Source organism: Chiloscyllium plagiosum, chromosome 5, assembly GCF_004010195.1.
Source record: "Chiloscyllium plagiosum isolate BGI_BamShark_2017 chromosome 5, ASM401019v2, whole genome shotgun sequence".
Lineage (NCBI taxonomy): Eukaryota > Metazoa > Chordata > Chondrichthyes > Orectolobiformes > Hemiscylliidae > Chiloscyllium > Chiloscyllium plagiosum.
Window position 1 is genome coordinate 107538216 of NC_057714.1, and position 26942 is coordinate 107565157.

The 26942-nt window shown below is 40.0% G+C and overlaps 1 protein-coding gene across 1 annotated transcript in view; it reads left to right on the forward strand.

Moving 5' to 3' along the window:
* kmt2ca (lysine (K)-specific methyltransferase 2Ca) overlaps positions 1–26942 on the forward strand; it is a 502252-nt gene that overhangs the window by 169245 nt on the left and 306065 nt on the right. The window contains exon 4 of the mRNA XM_043691052.1: positions 21310–21445. Within this exon, the coding sequence (XP_043546987.1) occupies positions 21310–21445 (136 nt within the window). The remainder of the gene's footprint in view (positions 1–21309; positions 21446–26942) is intronic.

Here is a 26942-nt window from a genome sequence, read left to right on the forward strand (position 1 = left end):
AACATTAACTTTACTGCAAGTAGCTGCTCCTGGTCTGTTTGCCAGATTCTGTTTTAATGGTATTGAAGTTGGCCTTCTCCCACTTCAGATACTTCTGAACCATCCTTACATCTTTTCATAATGACTTTGAAACTGAGTTATGATCGCTATTCCCAAAATGCTCATCCACTGAAACTTCAACTACTTGACCAGCCTAATTTCTTCAGATTAGGTATAATGTACTGACACACACAATTGTCCCGCATGCACTTGAAAAATTTCATCCCGTCTAATCCTTTCAGACTAGGGTGTTTCCAGTGAACGTTAGCAAATTTGAAATTCCCTACAAATATAACCTATGTTTCTTGCACCTATCAGTGATATTTACTTCGATAATCCCCTCTTCAATCTCCCTCTGACTGTAGTAGTATAATCCTAGCAAGGTACGCGCCTCTATTTTATTTCTAAGCTCTACCTGGATGGCCTCATTTGGACACCATGTGAGGATGTGCTCCTTCATTAATGCAGTGATGATTTCCTTTATCAGTAACACTCTCTCACTCCCAACTCCCACACCCTGCATTATGCCTGAAACTTCTGTACCTTGAAATGTTGAGCTGTCACTCCTTCAACCATGTGTCAGTGATTGTAACATTATATTTCCAAGTGCTGATCAGTGCTTTAAGTTCACCTGTTTACCAGTCAAGCTCCTTACATTAAAATAGATACAATTTAACCTTCTTGACCTCCCATATTCCTTATCCTGCCCATGTCATCTCCAACTACTAGACTCTGTTCTAGCATTCCTGTTGTTTCTGATTGGACCTGGCTTCTGGCTTTACATCTACTCTGTGCTGCCTCCCCCACTAGATCAGTTTAGCACTTCCCCAACAGCAAATTGAGTGGCCTTTATTTCAAAGGGAATGGAATATAAAATGTGTAGGGTTTTGTTACAACTGTGCATGGCATTAGTTAGACCACAGCTGGAATACTGTGACTAGTTTTGGACCCCTTATCTCAGGAAAGAGAGATTGGCATTGGATACAGTCCAAAGAAAGTTCTCTTGTCTAATAGAAAGTATGGAGGGATGTCTAATGAGAAGAGCTTTGGAATGTAGAATAATGAGAGACAACCTTATTGGAACATGATTCTTTGCGGTCTTGACAGATTGATGTGGAAAGGTTGTTTCCTTTTGTGGGAGAATAGAGGACTAGAGAGCATAATTGAAGAATGGTGGGTGGCGTGTTTAGGACCAAGATGAGAAATATTTTCACCCTGTAGTGAATCTGTGGACCTCTTTCCTGCTAAGGGTTGTTGAGGCTGTCATTAAGTATGTTCAAGGCTGAAAGTGATTTTTAATCAGCAAGGGCGCCAGCATTAATGGGGAAAAGGCAGGAAAGTGGAATTGAGCATTATCAGATCTGCCGTGATCTCATTGAATTGTGGAGCAGACATTATAGACTGGCTGGCCTCCTGTTTCAATGTTTTATGGTCATCGAAAATTCTGCTGTGGCCTAACTACTCCAAATCCAGTTTACCCATCACCCTCTGCTTGCTGACTTAGATTGAGGCACTGGAGGAGCCAAAGTTTGTTTTCCGGCTGCAGAATTCTTCTGAGGTATTTGTGTTCTTTTACATTTGACCTTCTGAGGTAGCCCCTCTTTTTTTTTCGTGACATTGTCACTGCACAAGTAATCATTAGCCCAGGCTTGTCCCTGGGAACACAGGTTTGAATCCCACCACATAAATAGGATCCAAATTCAATTAAAATTTGGAATAGAATACTAGTCAGTAAAGGCAGCCATGAAACTATTATCCAATGTCATAAAAATCCATCTGTTTCATGGATCTCCTTTTAAGGAAGAAAATCTTGCCTTAAGTGGTCTGATGCACATATGACTCTGGATCTTAAAAATGCCATCTGAAATGGGTTAGTATGCCAATCAGTTTAAAGGCAATTAGAGATGGGCAACAAATGCTTACCTTGTCAGTGATGCCTGCAACCCATGAAAGAATTAATTTTAACACTTCTAATAGCAGCCAATTTTTAACAGGGAGAATTGATTCCATTCTTCCACTTTTCCACTGGTCACTGATATGAAACAGTGATTTTATCAGTTATGTTTTTATCAGATTATGTATAGTTCAGCATCAGAAACAAGTCAGTCAGGTTCCTTAACTTTTATAAAAAAAACATTTGTTGTAAACAATCTTACCTAATCCAAGATTTAAATATTAGTGACAAAAGGATTAAACTGTGCAAATTTATACAAATTACCTTTTTTTTGAAAACAAGGACACAGACCTCCAAGTCAGAAGAAAAATATAAAACCTCTGCAGAGTATTACCCTAATGTTGCTTGGCCAAGTAACATTGTATTTCAGAAAACAATTAATTACAGGATGTCTGAGATGGTAGTCTGTAGCCCAAGTCACATTACATATACAGGCTGTTGTCATTTGGATTTCTTTCTGGATCAGATATTGCTGGCTGAATTCTTTCAGTCATGAGATTGAGAATTAATTTTACTGTAAGAATTCCACTTGCTGTGATGAGGCCTTCTGATAACTTTTCAACACTCTCACTTGAGTGTTTTCTGAGAAAGCGAGAGGGGGTAAAGGCTGTCGTCCCTGAAGCCAGTTATCTGTCTGACTATTGAAATCCAATAGCTTAATTACAGTGACAAACTGGATCATGTGACCTGTCTGAAAACATTGTAGATTCACTCCAGTCAAGTGGCTTGAGTTCTCTGAATACAATAATTTTCCATCCTGCAGCCAATCTATTTTGCTTAGCAAAATATACTTTCCAAAAAGTTTAAAATATAGCTTTACTGTATATCCGGTCAATGGTATTTTAAATGAGAGTTTCAGATAATAGTGAGCAATGCACAGCCATGTTTTCAGTTCCCTGGGTCCTCAAGTTTTGAATTCTGAACTTCTCCACACCTCGAACTCTTCCTCCTTTAAGATATTCATTAAAACCTCTTTAATAAAATCTTTAATCATCTGCCCTAAACTCGTGTATTGTGTAGCTTGATGTAACTATTTGTCATACTCTTCTGTGTAGTACCTGGCATATTTACCAAGCTAAATGTGCTGTATAAAAACAAGCTGTACTTGTTTTTGAGAAGGGTTTGAGGTTGTCATTATTCCTTAGCTTGACCTTGCTTTATAATGACTTGTTGGGCTAAGAAGAAAATTTAAAATAAAACATTAGTCTGAAGAAGACGCCAGTTGATTTTCCAAAATAAATACAACAGGGCAAAGGGATCCCTTGGTGCAGTGTAAATGGATGTTATGCTTTTTATTATTCCTCATTTAAATAAAAAGTATTTAGTGTAGCTTTATCAAAAAGGGCTGCTGTTTTGTTAAAGACATGCCTGGTATTGGTTTAACAAGAGCGTCACCATGCCTCAGGTGAGGGCACAGCTTGAGAAGGAGAGTTCTTCATGGTAACTTCAGCCAGTGCAGGAACTGAACCCATGCTGCTGGTATCACACTGCATTGCAAACCAGCTGTCCAGCCAACTCCGCTAAAGTCATTAATCTACGAAATCCTCTTGCTCAGAAATTAGTGGATGCTGGGTCCTTGTAGTTTTTAAAGCTAAAGTTGAATAGAACTTTGATAGTTAGACAAGTCTAGGGCAGACTGGAAGTGGAGTTGAGGCCATAATTAGATTGACCATGATCTATTGAATGACGGCACAGATCAGGAGAGCAGAATAGTCTCTTAACCTTTTTATTCTCTGTATATACCACATATCCTGACAGGAGAGCCCTGTGAGTGAAATGAAGCTAATGGCCTTGGCTGCAGGCAGTGCAGCATACCTTGTGTTGGCTCAACTGCCTTTGTTTTAGTTGTGAACTGTTTTTTGGCCAAGGAAAATGTGGAATGAGAAATGCAGTATTAAGTATTATTTAGTGCAAGCAAAATCTCTTGACAATTTGTTTGAACTGTTGAAGAGGCGATCAAGAAAATAGATAAAGACCGATAGTAGACATTGTCTGTGAGGACTTTAGAAAGCCCTTCGATAAAGTTCCACATGGTAGACTGGTTAGTAGAGTTAGGTCACATGGAATCCAGGCAGAGCTAGACAATTGGATACAAAATTGGCTCGATGGTTGTCAAGAGCTATAAGACTAAGAAGGCTTGAGTTATAAAGAGAGGCTGGATAGGTTGGCACTTTTTTCCGTGGAGTATAGGAGGCCGAGGAGTGACCTTATTGAGGTTTGTAAAATCGTGAGGGGCAGAGCCAAGGTCTTTTCCACAGGATACAGGAGTCCAACACTAGAGGGTATTGGTTCAAGGTGAGAAGAGAAAGATTTGAAAGAGAACTGAGGGGCAAATGTTTCAGAGGGTGGTACAAATGTGAAGCAAACTGCCAGAGGAAGTGTAGAGGCAGGTACAATTACAACCTTTAAAAGACATTTGGACAGGTACGTTGAGGGATAGGGGCCAAATACAGGCAAATGGGACTAATTCAATTTGGGAAAACTGTTTGACATGGATAAATTGGGCCAGAGGGCCTCTACGACTCTTTTTAAATTTAGAATGTATTGCTACATCTTTCTTTTTGTATTTCAGTGCTTCTGCATCTGTTTCTAACTAATTTTGCCTTAAACTTAAAAGTACATTTAATTTTCTTTCAAAATAATTATTTTAAGTGGAAACAAAATTTTAAAAAAGCTTTCTTAATCTTGGATCTCTGTAGATTAAGATAGCATTCTCACTTTCAGATCTAAAGAAGACATAGTTGGTGTGGCTAGGAAAATTAATTAAATGTAGGGAGGTTATGGCTTTGTGGTATTATTGCTAGACTATTAATCTAAAGACCCAGATGATGTTCTAGGGACCCTGGTTCAAATCCTGCCACAGCAGATGGTAGAATTGGAATTCAGAGTTTAATGCTAACCATGACATGGTTTTCGTGACAATCAGCAACAATCTGTTCTTTAATGTCTTTTAGGGTAGGAAACTGCCATCCTTACCTGGTCTACATGTGACTCAGGCCTGCAGCAATGGTTGACTTTTCCTAATTGCCCAAAGTCCAGTTAGGGATGGGCAATAAATGCTGGCCTAGCCAGTGATGCGCTCATTTTGTGAGCTGAATAAAAAAGTTCGTGATTTATTGCATATTTAATAAGATGGCAGATGAAACTTTCACTATCTCTGTAGTGACTTTGACAAATTCTGATTCTATTGTTGAGTTGGCCATTCTGAAACATTTTAATACAAAACGTTTCTTTGAACACATTCCGCAGTTGCTCGGTTGATTTTTCCTATTAGAATATTTACCTATTGGAACATTTGTTCCAGTTTACTGTGGGCATGCTCTGCCTCATCCATTAAAGTCTGCCTAATTCAAATCCATAATTCTAGTATCTGATCTTTGCTTGTCTCTTGCAAACACTGTGTGAAACTTGATCATGTTATGATTACTATTCAACAAATATTCACAAATAATTAGGTCACTAATCAAATTAGGCTCATTGTTTATTACTAGATCCAATATTGCTTGTCCCCTTGTCGCATCCAAGACACATTCCTACATCCAAGTTATTAATATTGTTGCAAATGGATTTAATATTGCTGAGACAATAAGGTTTTGAAGAATTGTTGAAATTAATTACTTTTTCCATGCTTGAGGGTATGCAAGGAATAGCCTCTTAAGGAATCATTGAAGGTTCACTGCAGATGCTGAATCGTTTTAGTAAGGATTCCTAGAAATCACATGATCGGTGGTAGCTGTTTGCATTGCTGATTTTGTTTTTTGAACAATGGTTGGAGTGTTTGTTTTATCTGGTTGAGTTGGCAAGATGCCTACTAAGAACAGGCTGTGTTGGAGGAAAGCTTGCTATAAACCAGCTACCGTCTGATCTCTTCAATTTCTTAAAAGAAAATCCTTTTATATCAGTTAAGGGTGAAACCCATTTGTTCACTTGAAAGAGTGATTGAAAGAATGTCTTAAGATTATACTGAGCAAGCTGTGTCTGCAAGACCTCTGAGACAATTGTGCGTGATTAGTGTTTTGACCACTTGCCAGAACATGTAGAGCAAAAGACTCCAGGTTATTCTATGCCTTACCCTTTTGACTTGGAGAATAACCCATTGACCAAAGTGTGTTTTGTTTTCAGGAAATAAAAAGCTCTACATATAATTTTTTTCCTCTGTTCATGAGTTGTTGGGGTTATTTGTTAAAATAGATGTTCATACTTCAATTACCGATTTGTGCATTATCCAATTTTTGCACCTTTATTGAATGAGCTTTGTTTTGATAATAAACGCATAGTTTTGTCTATTAAGGCACCTTGTTGATCTAGATCTTGGCATTTAATACCTGATTTGGACGAGGAGTTTAATTGGACATTAGTAACTTGGTATTTCTTTTTGATATTACAACCCATGGACTTGAGTGTCAGTGCACTCCTCCAGCCTGTTGGAACAAAATAGATGGTAAATGTTTGAGACAATAGCTCTGATCACCATGGCAGGCACTCTAGTAGGTACATTCTGCCAATCCAAAAGTGGTCCATTTATCCCTAACTCTGTGCTTTCTGTTACCGAAGCTATGCATGATCCATTTCAATATATTACCCTCTTCACCTTGAGTTCTTCTTTGATGTAGCACCTTTTCAAATGTTTTTAGAAATCCAAGTATATCATGTCTACAGTTTGCCCTTTATCCACCTTACTTTTTGCTTCCGAGTAACTCTGATAGATTTGTCAAAAATTTATTTCTGTCCATTCCCATTATTTTTGTTCTCTTTACTTTCTGTATGAGATTTTCCTTAATATAATTCTGCCCATCTGCAATTACTTCTTTGCTGGAGTGCTTTTTTACAGGTTTTAGTAGACTTTGTGTCAACAGCTAATTTCAAGACTTGCCCCATATGCCGCTATCTATAATTTATTTACTAGGACCTGAATTTTGCACATTCATGTAATTGATTAACTCATATTCATTAGTTGCCTAATCTTGTATCATGGTCTTGAGAATTTGCTGAGAGTTGGAGCTGCACATGCTAACTGCTGTTACTCAGTTCCTATCAATTAGTAGGTAAAAACAATGACTGCAGATGCTTGAAACCAGATTCTGGATTAGTGGTGCTGGAAGAGCATAGCAGTTCAGGCAAAATCGGAGGACAGGCAAAATCGGAGGACAGGCCAAAAGCTCTTTTGCCCGAAACGTCGATTTTGCCTGTCCTCGGATGCTGCCTGAACTGCTGTGCTCTTCCAGCACCACGAATCCAGAATCCTAACATTTAGTGTTGATACGTAGAGAGAGGTGGTGTTCCCAGTCCCAAGGCAGAATTGGAAAGCTATTGTCAGCAGACCATCAGGCCAGGTAGTTTCACCGCCCAAATCTTGTCTTGTTCCAAATGTGGTTGATAGTGAATTTATTGTATTTATTCTGGTTTTAAATAAAAGTTACAGCTTGGGTAGTTGGATTCCATTGTCAGTGCACATACACTTTTATTTTGTAAGATGTGCTTGGCAAAGATAGAATTCTGACCAAATTATTTCAACTCTTTGCAAAAGGAAGATGCAGTCATGTGCTTAGGTTTTCAAGATTTGAGCAAATAATCTAGGCTGACGTTTTTGTGTAACACTGCTGTACTGGTGAGGTTCTATTCATCAGATGAAGCATTAAATTGTCCTTGCTCAGGTCAGTGATTTCATTTGCCATCCAACCTCATCAGAAGAGATCATTTGTCTCATTACCATTAAGTTGAATGCCTTATTTCCCAGCCTTACAATAGACACTATACATTTTTTTAAAAACGTGCTTTATGGGCTGAGGTTCACTTCAGGACATCTGAATATGTCAAGGGCACTATATGCATGTTTGTTTTTTTTAATTTGCTCTTGATATGGTTCATTTACTGAGCCAGCATTTATTGTCCATTCCTAATTAGCTTTGAGAATGTGGTGGTGAGTTGCTTTCTTGAACTGCTGCAGTCCTTGTATGAACAGCCAGTGTGTTTTAGGAAGGGAGTTCCAGGAGTTTGACCCAGTGACAGAAATGGCAATATTGTTCCAAGTCAGAGTAATGTTTTTGTTGGAAGAGAACTTTGTTGGTGCCCTCAGACCCCAATCCTTCAAGCTGTTAAAACTCACTAATTTATTCCCATAGTAGCAAATTAACTTGATGGTTTTAATCTTTTATTACAGATTTTATTTAATTTAAATTTCACCATTTGCCTTGGTGGGATTTGAACCATTAGTATGGGCCTCTGGATTACCAATACACAGTTGTCTGCCCGATTTTCATATCAAATATTTTCATCATTCAGAAATTTTTTCAGAAAATGCTGGCTTTTATTGTCCAGCTGTGGTTGGAGGCATTTAATTAAACAATTGACTGCCATAGGTGTTTTGAGTATGCTGGGTATATTTCTGCTAATGATTTTTGAGTGATAAAATGTACCTTATTAGTTGCTGCCAGTTTTTTGTGGAGAAAAGCCAGTCTTTCATTCTGGTCTCCTTCCTATCAGAAAGATGTTGTGAAACATGAAAGGGTTCAGAAAAGATTTACAAGCATGTTGCCATGGTTGGAGAATTTGAGCTAAAAGGAGAGGCTGAACAGGCTGGGGCTGTTTTCCCTGAGCATTGGAGGCTGAGGGGGTGACCTTATAGAGGTTTATAAAATGAGGGGCATGGATAGGATAAATAGACAAAGTCTTTTCCCTGGCATTGGGGAGTCCAGAACTAGAAGGCACAGGTTTAGGGTGAGAGGGGAAAGATATAAGAGACCTAAGGGGCAACTTTTTCACGCAGAGGATGGTGCGTGTGTGGAATGGGCTGCCAGAGGAAGTGGTGGAGAGTGGTATAATTGCAACATTTAAGAGGCATTTGGATGGGTATATGAATAAGAAGGGTTTGGAGGGATATGGGCTGGGTGTTGGCAGGTGGGACTAGATTGGGTTGGGATATCTGGTCGTCATGGGCGAGTTGGACCGAAGGGTCTGTTTCCATGCTGTACATCTCTATGACTCTCTTTGGTTGCTGCATATTAAACCAGTTGGGGAAAAAACATGGTTAATTAAAGCATGCATGTGCTGGTGTCAATACTAATACCTAGATTCGCTGAGAAAGGGACTTTGAGTAGAATTGAGTCAAACAACAGATATGTTGCTAGATCAGTACTTTGGTGGCAAGTATTCAGATTCCAAATCCACCAAGTACAGCAGCAATTTATCTCTGTAACACTTGTAATATAATGAAGCATCCCAAGGAACTTCAGAAGTGTATTATAAAACAATGGATGATACGGAGTTATGTTGTATTCAAACATATAATCAGAAGCTTGTTCAAATTAGTAGAGGGAGCTGTTGGCCTAGTGTCATTATCACTAAACTACTAATCGAGAGACCCGGCTTCAAATCTACCAGTAAAAGTCTGTAATTATAGTATAATGATGTTTGTGTGACGTCTGATGACCACTGAAACTGTTCAGGAAACCATCATCCTTACTTGCTCTGGCCTACATGTGACTCTTGATCCATAGCAATGTGGTGATTTTGTGATTGGAACCCAGTATCCAGTGGAGTACCATTGGGTTTGTTGGGGTTCCTTGCTGTTTGTGTTTATTAGTAATCTAGACATGAATGTAGGAGGTCTGATCAATAAGTTTGCAGATGACATTAACAATGACTGTATGATAAATAGTGAAATGGAAGGCATTAGATAGTGGCAAATGGGATTTAATCCTTTGAAGTGATTGCAGTAGAGAGGCTGCATGAGGGCTTTTGCCCGAAACATCGATTCTCCTGCTACTCAGGTGTTGCCTGACCTATGCTTTTCCAGCACCCCACACTTGACTGCATTGGGTGTTTTGGCTATGAAGAGATATTTGATTGCCAGGAATTGTTTTCTTTGGAGCAGAGAAGTCTGAAGGAGAACCTGTTTGAGGTGTACAGAGTGACGTGTGGCATAGATCAGGTAGATTGGGAGAGAGGTCAGTAACAATAGGGTTGCATTTTTAAGGTAAGGTCCAGACAGTTTAGATGGGATTTGATGAATCTTTTTCACCCAGAGGGTTGTGATTTGGAACTCACTACCTGTAAACATTATAGGCGTGGGAACCCTCCAGATAATTTGAAAACCGTTTAGATGTATAGTTGAAGCACGACAGCATAGAAGGTTTTGAGGCAAGAGGTGGGAAATGCAATTAGAATGGATGGATGTTTGATTGGCACAGACAAAACAGGCAGAAGGACCTCTTTCCATGCCATAAAAATTCTAATTCCACAATTCTATGGTGGAATAATTACAATTGTGAATGCAAAAAAGAGACCAGAACTTGAAAAGTGCAGATGTCTGAGGTGTTGTGAGATTGGAGAAGATTGCAGAGATAGAGGAAAGGCCATAAGTGGATTAGAAAACAAGGTTGAGAATTTTAAAATAAAGATGTTGAGTTGAGCACCTGTGTAGTCAGTAAATGCAAGAGTGAAGGGAGTGAAGCTTCCTGTGAAGTAAGATGAGCAGAATGTTTTTGAATGGCTTTAAGTTTGTGGAAGTTAGAATGCGGGAGATCATCCAGTACATGTGTCAATTCTCTGATGTTCTTCCTCCACTTGTTGGGTGGCTTGGGTTTGGTGGTGGTTCCTTCAACCACACATCAACATCAACTTCATTGATTTTCAAATCTCCCTTACTCCCACCTCGTTCCACATCCAACCCTCCAACTCAGCATCGCCCTCTTGACCTGTCCTACCCATCTATTTCCTTCCCACTTATCCTCTCCACCCTCCTGACCAACTTAACACTATTACCCCCACCCCTACCTGCATCCACCTATTGTCTTTCCAGCTACTTTTTCCCCCAGCCCAACCCTCCTATTTATCTCTCAGGCCCCTACCCCTTTCATATTCCTGATGAAGGGCTTATGCCCGAAACGTTGACTCTCTTGCTCCTCGTATGCTGCCTGACCTGCTGTGGTTTTCCAGCTCCACATTTTTTGACTCTGACTCGCTAGCATCTGCAGTTATCACTTTCTCCCTGCCATTCGTGACAAAGCAGCCAACCTGATTGGAACCACATCCAAAATACCTACTCCCTCCATCCTGGCGCTCAGCAGCAGCAATGTGCACTATGTACAATAAACAAAGAACTCATCCTGAAGATCTGAGAAAAAAAAGCAGAATTGATGGTGAAATCCAATACAACTGGCAGAACATCTGATGAAGCATCACCGGACTCAAAACATCAACTCTGCTTTCTCCCCACAGATACTGCCAGACCTGCTGAGTTTTGCTACCAATTTCTATTTGTACTATCTACAAGATGCACTGCAGAAATTCACCAAAGATTCTTAGACATCACTTTCCAAATTCCTGACCAATTCCATCTAGAAGGACAGGCACCACCGGTATATGGGAACAACACCACCAAGCCACTCACCATCCTGACTTGGAATTGTATTGTCATTCCTTCACTGTTACTGGTCAGTGTTCTCCAGAGATTTCAAGAATGAGATGTGATCTCATGAAAACTTTACAAAATATTTTAAAAGGGAAACAAGGTTTTTTTTTAAAAAATTCATTCACTCATGGGACATGGGAGCCACAAGTTAACCAGCTTTATTGCCAGTCCCGAGTTACTCTCAAAAGGTGGTGGTGAGCTGCCTTTTTCAACTGCAATACCTACACGTTAAGTCAATCCACAATGCCATCTGGGTGTTGCTGGCCACATCAGCATCTCTGTCCCTTTGAGAAGGTGGCGGTGAGCTGCCCTCCTTGAACTGTGGTAGTCCGATACTCTAGGTAGACACATCCATTACTATTGGAAAAGGAATTCCAGGAATCAGACCAAGGAACACTAAGGAACAGGGATATTTTCCAAGTCATGATGGGAGTGGCTTGGGGAGAACTTACAGGTGATAATTATTACCATTTATAAATTGAGTCCTTTTGATATATTGCCCAGCAGATAACCTCTGCTTTTTCCCAAATGGGGGCATCAGCTCGCCAAAGCATGCTTTAGTACATTGTAAGTAAATGCATCCTCAAGACTGCAACAGATAGTAAACGATTCCCTTGACAGTAGATAACTAAACCTATTCATGTTAATGCTGCACTACTCCTTCAGGAGGAGGCAACTTTAGAGCATGTTCCACTTCACTTAGCTCTGAGTTGGTGAGTAGGTTAAAAACCTGTGAATAAGTAATTCTTTTGTTCTTGGAATCAATTTTTTTCTAGCCTAGGTGGGATCTTCAGTCTCAGTTTTTCATGCATTATGTTACTGTGTTGCCAAGCAGTTGGTGGGAGTTTTAGACACACCCACAGAGAGCGTGCATGGGGAATGACATTTGGGAATGGGTCCTTCAGAAAAAAGGTGAAGCACATATTAGTTTTAAGCTAAAAATTGTTGTATTTTCTAACTTGTGAAATAACTATGCTGGTTTAAGAATGGAAGAAGGAATCAGCCCTGAAGAAAGTGCCCAAGACCAAATGTGACTTGAGAACAAGGACTAGCCAGTGATCTGGTCTGAGCTGCCAGAGGAGGTAGTGGAGGCTGGTACGATTACAACATTTAAAAGACTGAGTATATGAATAGGAAACATTTCGAGGGATATATACCAAATGCTGGCAAATGGGACTAAATTAATTTAGTCAGTATGAACAGATTGGAGTGTTTCCAGGATATACAACTCTATGACTTCTTTTAATTCACATTAAACAGCTTGAGAAGTATGTATCAGATTGGGTCCTTAAAGGTTGTCAGGATGCTTTCTCTCTGGAGGCCCACTCTCTGGATTCATTTAAGAAGGAGTTGGATAGAGCTCTCAAAGATGGTGGAATCAAGGGTTATGGAGATAAGGCAGGAACAGGATACTGATTAGGAATGATCAGCCATGATTATATTGAATGGCGGTGCAGGTTCGAAGGGCTGAATGGCCTACTCCTGCACCTATTGTCTATTGTCTAAACTGAAATGTTACGCATATATAGACTCTTAAGTGGGCCAAATCAAACCCCGAATCGAGGGAAGTTTTCATAGCACAACTAGTTGGTGTTGTTGCTTTGAGATGAAAATGTCTAGTGTGGTGGCAGAATAGTAAGGTTGCTGAGAGACTACTAACACATCTCAGGACCAAATTTACTATTTTCCAATTATCTCTCATTTGACAGTGACAAAATCATGAATGCTTATTGCATCACATTAACAGCATGGATCAAATACTCCTGCAGCTCTATATGCCTCGTAACCAAACTGTGGATTGGAAAGGTTTGAAAACATTACTGATGGGAACCACAGGACACGAGAAGCTAAGATGCATGATGTTTTTGTGCATGCAAGTGAAAGTTGTGGATCAATAAAACATGGAATAGGTGCATCAATGGCCTGCTCAAAGAACACTGCTTATTAGTGTAGTACATGTTCAGATCCCATATAATTGAGCTGAAGGAGGTGCAGTTAAGAAATGACACCCAAATTGCAGTTGTGTCAGAGGGTCTAACATCTGTTGTTCAAACATTGCCTGTATTTGAACAAGCCATTCAAAGACAGTGTTTGTTTGTGCTGATTGGAAAAGAGGAAAAATCTCTCCAAAAATAGTGCACTTTCCCACTTGATGTTTGTATGCATTTTTCATCAAATTAAGGGATGCTATAAATCCACAAACCTTCAGTGGGAGCCAGTTCAGTGTATGGAGCGGAATATTATTTCTTTGTGAAGGGATGATTCAGAAAACAAAAGACCAAATCTTATGATGCCAGAACCAAAGTGATTTCCAATGAATTCAAATAACTTTGCAATGAACAGTGAAGACAATGAATTTGACCATTCTAATTTTTCTGTGTGTGGTTTAAGAAATCCTTATTGAAATACTTAATTCAATTAAGTAAGTCACTCTGATCTAATATAATTTGTATAGGTTGCTCGTAATTGTTAGCTGGTTGTATTCTCGTATAAGTTGACCCCCATTTATGAAAAAAATTCTTTGAGGCTTCAAAGATTGACTATATCCCACATCTACAGAATGATTCCCTCTCAAACTGAAACATTGATCTAGGTATAAGACCTTGTTCTGGCAATTTAAAGCATACTATCATTGATATTTAAGTAGATCATTTAAGATAATACATGTTGTATTGAATTGGTTCCAAAATCTACAGTGATATATGACCTAGTTTGCAGTACTATCAATGATTGCTAACAATTTGATAGTTTAGACCATTTACTGCACATCCTTGATTAGTGCATTAACCATTTCAGCAGATAGTATTTATTGAGGTCAAGTACAGTAGTGGCTGCCACCAAACTTAATTATCACACTGGGAAATGAAAGATGTGAAGTAATTTAAAATGCTGAGTAAATACCGTTCACCCAAGTTGTAAAATTGTTGGTGCTTCACCTCTACCTGGGCCTTTTGAAAATGTTGGTTGGCACCTTCTCAGGTGAAGCTTCTCACAGTTTGAGTGGACGTTGGCAAGACATTGCCATGAGTTGGGTTAAGGATGTTCTCGAAGTGTTCCCGCTACTCTGCTGGTAATGGCTTGGTGTGACAGAGCTCAGAGTTGAGAACTTGGTTTGGAAGTGTGTCAGGCATGGGGATTGACCGTAACCACTGTCTCAATGCTGGGGATTTTGATGATGAAGATGACATTGATATCAGCCATTGAACTCAGGATTTTGTTGAAGCATTGCTGTGATACTGTTTCAGGGATTTGAGGTCTCTGCTGTACGTTCTGCATGTCTCCATGCTTGCAGAAGGGCAGGTAATAATGCTCTCTCGAACATGTGCTTGACTTCAATGAACTCAGTATTCTATATCATTTGAATTAACATGAGGTAAACATAAATGATCAGGCAGCTGTAGTTGAACATGCCACCAGCAGCATATTAAATTGCAGCACAAGGCCAATCACCTGATTTTCGCCCAGCGATGCACCCAGATGTCAGTGATCACTGAGTCACAAATATTCTTTAAACTTTTGTCTTCCTCACAAGGAAAATCCATGCGCTCCTCCTTTTAAAGATATAGTCTGTCCCTTTTTACAACCTCAAATGGCCTGGAAACACCCTTGCTACTTCTGTTTGCAGTGAGTTGTCAGGCAACCAAACTCCAGCTCAGATTGCTCCAATGACTTTGTTTGTTTGTTTCTCTTTGCTTCAATTACCAGCTTCATGCAACAATTAGCTTCACTTCAGCTTCTCTGAACCAATTATTGTTTCTGGCCCTTTCTGAGCCTTAACTCTTTAGATGCACCGTGGAACCATCGCTCCAGGGCCTAAGCCCCAAGTTCCAGCAACAACTTGTCCAGGGCTTTTCTGAGCCCCAATTTCTTGGCTGCATGGAACTAGTGACCTTCTGTCTGTTTAGCTCTATATGGACCTGGTCACAGGAACCCCTTCTCACACCACATGTCACTAGTTGGTCATAGCTTTGTGACACATACCATGATATGTAAGCAAGCTTTTCTGGCCATCTCTCAAGATCTTGAGGTCAGGGTTCAGTTAAAAAGATGCCAAGCCTCCTTTCCTGCATGAGTGGCCTGACCCTCGGTTACTCTATGCACCTGTGAAAGAAATCTGAGCATGTTGAGAATTGTAGCACTTGGCCACAAAAGCACAGCATAAACCGAAGAAAACCTGTTTCTATGTTTCTAAAACAGATTTCATCACCATGTTTATGTTTTCATAAGAATTTTAAATTAAGTTTGTCTTTTGACCTCTTTGATGTAACTTTTCATTAGTATTTAAACTACCATCCTCCCAATGCAAGTTTGGTATTCCATACCTGAAGATTTACAGCTTCATTGCCACAGTACACTTCTAGCCTATGTTAAGCACTGAACATTGGAACAATATGGCTTTCACAATGCTTACTAATAAGCGAAATAGAACATCAAGTGCTCTCTAGCCAAAACATCAGTTATTCTTGAGCAGCTCTGGTTGCTTGGTTTTTTTCTGAAATGTTAATGACCCATCGTTTCTGATTTTTTTTTTTCCCCAGTATACCCTTGATTTATGTCTTCTGTGGTTTATAACAGGAAGCTGTGCAGAGTGAGTGACCTTTTGTGGTGGATGAGTAAATTCACAATTAGAGGTAGCTGCAGACTTTGAAATGCAATTCTGACTTGGCTCATGTTGAGTATCCTCGAAATGTGCCTTTATTATTTTGAGCAAGATGCATTATCTTCCCTTATAGTATCAGGCTTGCTGATCCCTGATTTGAATATATTCAGGAGTTATCTTGTGATTCTCTTGAAGGTTCAGATTCATTTAGATTTTCTGACAAGATAGGCTCATAATCCAAATAGGAGAAAGTGAGGACTGCAGGTGCTGGATATCAGAGTCCAGAGTGTGTTGCTGGAAAAGACAGCAGGTCAAGCAGCATCCGAGGAGCAGGAGAATCGACAGTTCGGACTTACGCCAGAAATGCCGATTCTTCTGCTCCTCCGATGCTGCCTAACCTGTGCTTTTCCAGCAACACACTCTTGACTCATAACTCAAATAGTACAGGGACCTAACTTCTGAATTAAATTTTATATTACAGTCCCTGCACTGTTTGGATTATGAATTTATCTTGTCAGAAAATCTTGTTGAAGCTAGAGTCGAAAGACGCACTGCTTTCTATCCCAGAATGAATAATTTTACTAGCATACCTGATTTTTAAAAAACTATCATTTTGAACTTCCCACATAGGTCTTGTGAATCCAGTAACTGCCTGTTAAATAGGGTGCTGTTGTCCTCTTCTGGTGTGCAGGAAAGGTAAATGCTATTCCACCTTACCTCCCCGTGGCAGGCTCTTGGAAAAACTGTTCAATTTAGCCCCACACCTTTCTCCCAAAATACCTTCAAATCCATGATCTTTTAAAACATTGGATTTTGATTATGCTTTCATGGAGTATGTTCTAGATCCTAACTCACATGGATAAGATATTCCTCCTTACCCCATGAGTACCTTTTAAATATTTATAAAAAGGAACCAGTTTCTCCTTAATTGCTCTATCAAAACTGCTCGTTATTTTGACATCATTATCCAGTCTCAACACAACTGCTGGGCAGGATAATCCCAGTATTTCCAGCCTCTCCAAACAATTGAAATCCCTCATCCCTGGTATCACACTCTCAATGTTAATCCTCTGTACCCTTTTTAAGGCCTTGATAGTCATCCTCAATTGCGGTGCCACATAACACTTTAGACAATTCCTCATTGTTGACTGTCAAGGTGTAACCATTTGCTTCCTTTTGTTTTTGTATTCAGTTAGCATAGTCAAGTACCTGATATACCTTAGTGTATCATCAGCTTCTCCTGCCACTCTTCAGGTTTTGATGAATATGCACCCTCAAGTCTCTACATGTATCTCCTTTAAAATAGTACTACTTACATCATGCTGCCTCCTATCTTGTTTCTTCCAAAGTGCATCACTTCACATTTGAGCCTACATCAGTTTTGTGTCTGTCCATAGCGGTAGTTTATGTCCTGAATTGTGCTGTTATTTTGCTAAATACTTACTATTAAAGTGTGATTGATATTAGTATCAATAACATAGAGGTGTTATGACATAGAGCTACCTATGTCAGTGGTACTAGAAAAGAGGTTGTGCTTGGGGAACATGAGAAACTAGGTGCTACATTAGGAAGCAGAACCTTAAGAGTAATCTCTGGATGACTGCTTGAGGCATGTGAAAATGGCACAGGGTAAATAAAATTAGAAAAATAAATGCAAGTCTGAAAGCCTGATGTGGGAGGTCAGTGTTCGATTGTGGATAATTGGCACCAGTGCTGGGGAAAGTGGGATCATTCTGTTTGGAGATGAGGTACAATTGAAGATGCTAGTCTACCTGCTAGTGGGAATAATCTACAGGCCCCTAACAGTAACCACAATGTATGATGATGTATACATGATGAAATATTGGCTGCTTGTGATATAGGGATGGCAGTCATCACTTTAATCTATAAAAAAGTTAGATTGGTCATGGTAACCTGAATGAGTTTATAGAATGCTTTTGAGAGTTTTTTCAAGCAGTAGATTCTGTGTTTGGTACTGTGTTGAGTGACAGGATTAATTCAGACCTTGATATAAAGGCATCCTTGAGTAGCAGTGATCACATTATGGTTGAATTATCAACCCAAGTTGAATTTTGAAAGTGTGAAGATTGGGCTAAATTTCATACTTTAGTTGTCTGTTACTGAAATGCCATATTTTCTAAATCATATTCACCATTAGTAATAGTTGTTGATCTAAATTATTGAAATTGAAACTAACTAACAATTGAAATGACCAATAAGGAACTGTATTACCAAATGTACATAAATGAGAATTTTTTTTGTCTGATTGCTTCAAATTTCCTTCATTACCTTCACTAGTGACATTTTACATTGCTTTGCTTGGCTGGTCTGGATTTCTAAGCTTGTAGTTCTGCATGGGCTCACATGAGAAAATCTGCCTTGTTTCTGTCCAGGAATTCAGTGAACCATGATGGTGCAGTTTTGTTAACAATGCAGTTATAGATGCTGCCTTTGAAACCCAGGTTTGTCTTCAAAGGCGATTTGCATCTTTTTAGGTAAATTATTGTCATTTGGTAGTACAGAATTTGAGTTTTGCTGAAAATAGATATGTTTTGTCAAAATTTTTTGTGTGCACTCATTAGAACATATCATAACATAAATTCAAAGGGAAAACAACCATACATGAGAAGAAAGTACTGATTGATTGATTAGATTACTGATTGATTAGATTAGATTACTTACAATGTGGAAACAGACCCTTCGGCCCAACAAGTCCACACTGACCCGCCGAAGCACAACTCACCCAGACCCATTCCCCTACATTTACCCCATCACCTAACACTACGGGCAATTTAGCATGGCCAATTCACCTAACTTGCACATTTTTTGGACTGTGGGAGGAAACCAGAGCACCTGAAGGAAACCCACGCAGACACTGGGAGAATGTGCAAGCTCCACACAGTCAGTTGCCTGACACAATTGGTTGGCAGTTGGTAGAGGTGTAGCCACCAAGAATGCTTATATTAATACTCATTGCCAGTTTCCATCAGGCTTTGTTTAAATTTTCAACAGGCAGATTGACTAATTTGTGAGGGTATTTCCCCGAGAGCTGAACTAGCAAATGGCAGTTACCTGTTTTGTTGAATTGAAACAAGTGCAGGACATGTACATCTTCCTTCTGACTGTAAAGAACAGGACCCTCTATATTAATGTTTCTAGTTTTCCTGACTGACTCGTTGTTGTTGTTGTCGTCCCTCATTCATTTAGCATCATCTAGGCAATGTTGTCCAGTTGCTGAATCACTTCTAATGATAGACATAGTTGTGAATTTTGCAAGCACAGGCTTATTGGGGACAGTCAGTATCTTGCTTGTTGAGAAACACCAAAAGGACATACTGCTTGTTGAGAATCACCATTCTCTGGGATGTACAGTTTTCATATCTGGCATCACGGAGGCCCTGAAATGCTTATACCACATAGCTCATTTGTATGATAGGCAGAATGTCTTTTTAGTTTGATAACATTCTGTTAATGGTAAACATTCCTTGTGTTTCTACTGCATAGCAGCATGAAACAGCTAGCTTTATCTTTGCTTGAACTTTTAAGATTCCTTACTCTTCCAGATTAATCTGAGCATTGGTCAGAATCAAGACAACTATGTAACCTTCCATGAGTTTGCACAATATATAGTTAGAAATTATCTGATCAGGTTAGCCTTTATCCTGCAGGAGATGATATGCCCTATTTCAGCATCAAACCTGCATGGTGTATAAGTAGCTCAGGTCCTACGTATGAAGTTGCCAATAAGACCAATTCTTCTCATGAATGAAAGGGACTCTTGTGGTGCAGTGGTAATGACCCTATCTTTGAGCTAAAAGGTTCTGTTTCAAGTCCCACCTACAGCAGGGGTGTGTCATAACATGTCTGAATGGGTTGTTGAAAAATATCTACAGTGAATGAAATTGTATGGATCCCAGTATGCATACTGACGGTGTAGGTTGATGATGGACAGGAGTAGAGGGCTGTCTGGGAGAAAGTGAGGACTGCAGATGCTGGAGATCAGAGCTGAAAATGTGTTGCTGGAAAAGCGCAGCAGGTCAGGCAGCATCCAAGGAGCAGGAGAATCACCGTTTCGGGCATGAGACCTTCTTCAGGAATCATCCCTGAAGAAGAGCTCATGCCCGAAACGTCGATTCTCCTGCTCCTTGGATGCTGCCTGACCTAGAGGGCTGTCTGGTCAACTTCTCAATTAGGGCATCGAGGAAAGGGAGCTCATTTAATAGTTCCATTCCAAATGTGATTTTTGAGTCACAAGATTGATCTCATGCAGTTACATGCAGCTGTGGATTCAAATTAAAAAAAATTAATTGTTGAGATGTGTGAATTGTGGTTAAGGCTAGCATGTAATGCCAATTTCTAATGGGAAATGTTATGCAAAGGGCAATTTATTCCGGTATCTTGTTTATTGTAACAAAAGGTGCAAATATTAAGTCATTTTTGTTTTACAAGTATGGAAGAAAGTAAGTTAAAACATTTTTGTAATAGTAAAAGGTATACAGAATAAACTACTGCAAAAGTTCAGACTCCTACTGTATAAAAAGAATAATTGGGTATGTTTCAGATGATAAGAGAATGAAAGTAGGTGAATATGATTGATTTACAGAAAGAAAGTCTCCTTGATCTTTAGTATGATTGTTGAAATCTGATCCCAAATAATTGTAGTAATAGCAATATGTTAGGAGTGATCTCATCTAAATTTTCTCCCTATGTTGACACATACCAGTATGTTTTTTATTAAGAGACTGCATGAAAGATGCAAAATTTAAACACTGGTGAACAAGAAAGCTACATTAGAATGATACTTAAGTTTGTGACTTGAGCCTTGATCTGTCTTTAACAGAGAACTAAAAATTGTAGTTGATTTTAATCTTATTGAAACATTGTCTTCCACAAGTACTGCGATTGTTATGAAAAACTTGTTGGTTAAATATGGTTGAAATGCTTCTTATGCTGCTTCCCACTAAAAAGAAATCTTCAACTCCCAATTCCAGAGTTTTCCGTACATACTCTTTGTAATGCTTATAACTCTATTCAATTGGGGGGTTCGTTGTGAGAGTTCTGATTAATGTATATAAAATCATGAGGCTCATGGATAGAATGGAAAACATTTTTGCATTAGTACGTGGCGTCATTAATCTGTGTTATGCTACATTTTAAACAAAGCCTAGTCCTTTTAATCTATTATCTAATATTGTCTTTCGGGTAAAACAAATTATGGATTGTAATGTATCGGTGGAAATATACTGGATAGTTTGGATCGTCATTTGATACCATTGGAACTGTTTGGTTTACTTTCCTTAACAGATATTAAAGATGACTCACTGGAGGAGGATATCCTTACAGAAATGGAGACCAATGAACAATCATCTCTCCTGCAGCGTTCAATATCTGAAGACTCTGCCAGCTCCATAACCTCAGTCAACCTAGATACAAAAACCAGGTCAGAACAAGCAATGCTGAGTCATATTCTCATAATTCAAATTTGGAATGCTCCACCAGACCTGATCAGACCAACTAGAATTACTCACTCTGAGACATTGAAATTTGCTTGATTAGAATGAGAAATGTTGGTCAATTAATGTTGATGGCTTTTTCAGTTAATCCTTTATAGCTTTTCAAAGTGTATATGTTTGTAAGATTAGTCAGAGGTTTTTCTCAAAATTCTTTGTCAAGTCCTTCACTTGAATGTATAGCTTGTTTGTTTCACTTCATTTTGTCACAATTCCAGTGGCATGTTCCATTCATTTATGATACTGCTGCATTTGTTTAAGGTGGGTTGTGAAAGGGACAGTGGTTACTGTTTTCTTCCTATCATATACTGCTTCCCTCCTCAACCCCATAATATATCATAGCCAACTTGCTTTGGCTTACGTGCAGCTGTAATCTGCATAACCATTGCATGATGCCCAGTGGAGTCTTGATAAGTTTGAAACTGAAACTGAACTTATTTATTCAGACTGCTCTATACATGTGCAAGTGTTTCAAAAAATTATTTTTCAAACTATTTAATTAAGTGTCCCACAACAACCGGTATAGGGGCGAAACAATTATGCAACAGGATGACCAAACCTCTTTCGGGTGGGATGGATTGGATGGGAAGCTTTCCTTTTGGTTTGCAGAATGCTTAAATGTTATTTGGTGCTCAGAAAATTTGAGTTGGATGAGCTGTCACAGCTGGATGATCGTGCACATTAGAACACCAAGAAATTAACAGCTATGCTGTACCCACATTAAAATACAAACCGAATAGCTTGGTTAATATCTAAATTACTATTTTCTGTGATATACTATTGCCAATTAATTTTGCCAGATTTAACGTATAAACCAATTTTAGTTATTTGAACACTACTGAATTGATTGCCACATAAACCTCAATTTAAGAACACTTAACCAGCTGACTGTTAGTTCAGGATGTTAATTCTGTAACACTAGATTGTAATATCTTCATTTACTCTCTGATTTAGTCTCACCTGCATTGAGGCATTGATGAATTTGAATACAGTTTTAGCCTTCTCATTTTTGTGGTTGGATCTCCCATGGTGCGTCTCATTCCTGTTTCTAAATATCCACAGGCCTGTAATCCTCCTAGTACCCTCTTCTGTCCATTGAGTTCTGGCCTCATGCAACCACCTCCCACTACAGGTAGAAGATCCTTTATCCAAAATGCTTGGGACCAGCTGTTTTTCGGAATTCGGAATTTTTCGGTTTTCAGAATAGTGACAGCTTAATGGTGAAATTTTTAAAAATCTTACCGGCAAGCAGGCTTCTAACTAAGAACATGCTTGGCCATGCGCCCCCGTGTTGCATCTGCGTGACACACATTGAGTGGGTGTGCATCTGAGTGACACACAGAGTGGGTGTCGACTTGGGTTAACTGTTTGCTCGCCAAACAACCTTGTTAATGATAAAAAAGCTTCGCAAAAAAACCCGTCTGATTTCGGAGCTTTTCAGTTCTTGGATATTCAGATAAAGGATCTTCTACATGTACTAATATTCATCTACCTAAATTCTAAGCACTGGAATTTTCTCCCTTAACATTTCCATATTTTTGCATCTCCTTTTAAGATATCCCTTGAAGTTTACTAGTTTTGACAAAATGTTCAGTTGCCTGTCTGAATCTCTCTTCTTTTGTCTGTCATTATTCCAAAATGCATCACAGACATGTACTTGTTTTAAAGGTGGAGAAAGTGAGGTCTGCAGATGCTGGAGATCAGAGCTGGAAATGTGTTGCTGGAAAAGCGCAGCAGGTCAGGCAGCATCCAGGGAACAGGAGAATCGACGGTTCGGGCATAAGCCCTTCAGGAATGGGGAAAGTTTGTCCAGCAGGCTAAGATAAAAGGTAGGGAGGAGGGACTTGGGGGAGGGGCGTCAGAAATGTGATAGGTGGAAAGAGGTCAAGGTGAGGGTGATAGGTCAGACTGGGGTGGGGGCGGAGAGGTTATCACATTTCCGACGCCCCTCCCCCAAGTCCCTCCTCCCTACCTTTTATCTTAGCCTGCTGGACAAACTTTCCCCATTCCTGAAGAAGGGCTTATGCCCGAACCGTCGATTCTCCTGTTCCCTGGATGCTGCCTGACCTGCTGCGCTTTTCCAGCAACACATTTCCAGCTCTTGTTTTAAAGGTGCTGATTAGGCCCTGAACAGGTCCTTCAGCCCAACGAGTCCACACCGACCTGCCCAGACCCATTCCCCTACATTTACCCCTTCACCTAACACTACGGGCAATTTAGCATGGCCAATTTACCTAACCTGCACATTTTTGGATTGTGGGAGGTAACTGGAGCACCTGGAGGAAACCCACACAGACACGGGGAGAATGTGCAAACTCCACATAGTCAGTCGCCTGAGGTGGGAATTGAACCCGGGTCTCTGGCACTGTGAGGCAGCAGTGCTAACCACTGGGCCACCGTGCTGTATAAATGCAAGTTGGTGAGGTACAGCTATGCCAAATTGTAGTCTCAAACAACATTCTTGTAAATAAGCAAGATATTTTAAAAGTAAATTACATCACTAACTATTAGTCCATTAGCTTCTTACTGTTAGTTTTTTTAAATTAATAGATCCATTGTTGCTTCAGGTTTGAAAATTAATTTGAGGATGTGGGATTCGTGGGCTGGGTAAGTACTTATTGCCCATAATCGAATGCACAAGATGATGGTTGTGAGCTGTCATCTTGAACAGCTGCAATCTATTTGGTAAAGGTACAATGCTTGACATTGAAGGGTCAGCGATATATTTACAAGTCAAAGTAGTGATTAGCTTGGAAGGGTACCTGCAGGTGATGGTGTTCCCATATATCTGCTGTCCTTGGTCAACTACATGGTAGTGATCTTGAGTCTGGAAGGGGCTCTCTAAGAGCCTTGATGGATTTCTGCCACCCAGTTGTCAAGCTGTTTGTTGTTTGAATTTCACTCATCCAAGTGGATGGGCTCTGGGGAGTCAGGAGGTGGAACTACTCTCAATAAGATTCAAAGTCTCTAACCTGCTCTTGTTGCCATGGTTGTAGCCAGGAAAAACAGTATAAGGAGCATGCTACCACCCCAATGCCCCACCCACCCCTTTCTGTGACCACCACCTGCTCCTACTACCAGAGCCTGTGGAAGCTGCATTGGACTGTACAGCCACCTAAGGACTCACCCTGAGAGTGGAAGAGATTCACCTTCATCTACAAGGGACTGCCAATGACAGCGAGTCTATATGGCGAGTTCAAATCAGTTTCTAGTCAAAGGTAACCTCCAGGATGTTGGTAGTGGGAGATTCAGTGATGGAAATAGCATTGAATATCAAGGGATGGTGATAATCTCTTTTGTTGAACACATGGTCATTGCCTGGCACTTGTGTGGTGCGAATGTTACTTGTATTTGAGGGTCGAAGTGTAGGAGAATAGTTGTGATAAGGGACTCTGTAGTTAGAAGTGCAAATATGTGTTTGTGTGGCAGCAAATGTGACTCTAGGATGGCATGTTGCCTCCCTAGTATCAGGTTCAAGTGTGTCTCTGGGGACAGGAAGGAAGGTGAGCAGGCAGAGATCATGGTCCATATTGTATCCCCTTTGCAAAGGGGATTAAAAGTTAAGTGAAAAGTTGAAAAGCAAGACCTTTAGGGTTGTAATTTTGGGAGTTTTATGAACTTAGAGTATGTTCTTAGGGGTTTGACGACTGAAGTTATAATGGGTGGAACTCAGAAATATGAAGGGGTGATCCCTTGATGGGATTATACTATAGCACAGTAGGGATACTGAGGAGGCTTGTTGGGGACAGTCAGTATCTTGCTTGTTCAGAACCACCTGTGGATGAAAGATAAGGACAATTGAAAGTTTTGTTAAAAAGGAAAGGGAAGCATGTGTAAAATTTAGGAAACTGAAATCAGACAAGTCCCTTGAACAATACGAAGGAAGCAGGAAAGAAATTAATCAAGGAATTAGGAGGGCTAAAAGAGGCCACGAAATATCTTTTGCAAGTAGGATTAAGGAGAATACCAAACCATTTTAGTCTTGCATTAGGAGGAAAAGCAAAGCTAAGGAACGGATAGAGAAAGATAATCAGCATGATTTTGTGGGTGGCACAGTGGTTAAGCACTGCTGCCTCACAGCGCCAGAGACCTGGGTTCAATTCCCGTTTCAGGCAACTGTGTGGAGTTTGCACGTTCTCCCCGTGTCTGCGTGGGTTTCCTCCGGTTTCCTCCCACAGTCCAAACATGTGCAGGTTAGGTGAATTGGCCATGCTAAATTGCCCGTAGTGTTCGGTGTAGGGGTATGGGTGGGTTGCGCTTTGGCAGGTCGGTGTGGGCTTGTTGGGCCGAAGGGCCTGTTTCCACACTGTAAATAATCTAAGTACGCTCAAGGACAAAGAAGAGAGTTTATATGTAGAGCCAGAGCAAGTGGGTTGAGGTCCATAATGAGTACTTTGCATTAGTATTCACCAAAGAAAAGGACATAGATGATGATGGTAAGACTAAAGGTTGTGTTAATATTCGAGGGCATGTTGATATTAAAGAGGTGCATTGGGTCTCTTGAAAACATTTAAGGTAGATAAATCCCACCAGGCTTTGGGGACTTATCCCAAAATACTGAGGGAGGCAAGGGAGGAGATTGCTAGGATCTTGACAGAGATTTTGCTATTCTCTTTAGCCATAGACAAGGTCCAGGGTGACTGGAGAATAGCCAAAGTTTTTCCTTTGTTTAAAAAGGAATGATCCAGGGATTATCCAGAAAATTACAGGCCAGTGAGTCTTTGGAGAAGATTCTCAGGGACAGGATTTACTCGCATTTGGAAAGAATGGATTTTATTAAGGATAATCAGCATGACTTTGTGCAGGGGAGATCTTGCATCACAAACTTGACTGAGCTTTTGAGGGAGTAATGAAAATGATGGATGAGGGTAGGGCAGTGGATGTAGTATAAATGTACTTCACTAGAGCATTTGATAAGGTCCTGTGGTAGCCTTGTCGAGGCGATTAATTCGGATAGGATGCACAGTGAATTGGCAAGTTGGATACGAAATTGGCTCGGTCATAGAAGACAGAAGGTAGTCCTGGAGGGCTGTTGGGGTGTCATGATGGCTCAGTGGTTAGCACTGCTGCCTCACGGCGCCAGAGACCCAGGTTCGATTCCAGCTTTGGGTGACTGTGTGGAGTTTGAAAATTCTCCCTGAGTCTGTGTCGGTTTTCTCCCACAATCCAAAGATGTGCAGGTTAGGTAAATTGCCCATTGTGTTCAGGGATGTGTAAGTTAGTTGCATTAGTCAGGGGTAAATGTAGAGTAATAGGGGAATGGATCTGGGTGGGATACTCTTCGGAAGGTAGGTGTGGATTTGCTGGGCCAAAGGGCCTGCATCCACACTGTAGGGATTCTATGATTCTATTTTTCTGACTGGAGGTTTGTATTCTACAAGGATCAATGTTCAGACCTTGTCTTTGTAATATGTATAAATGATTTGA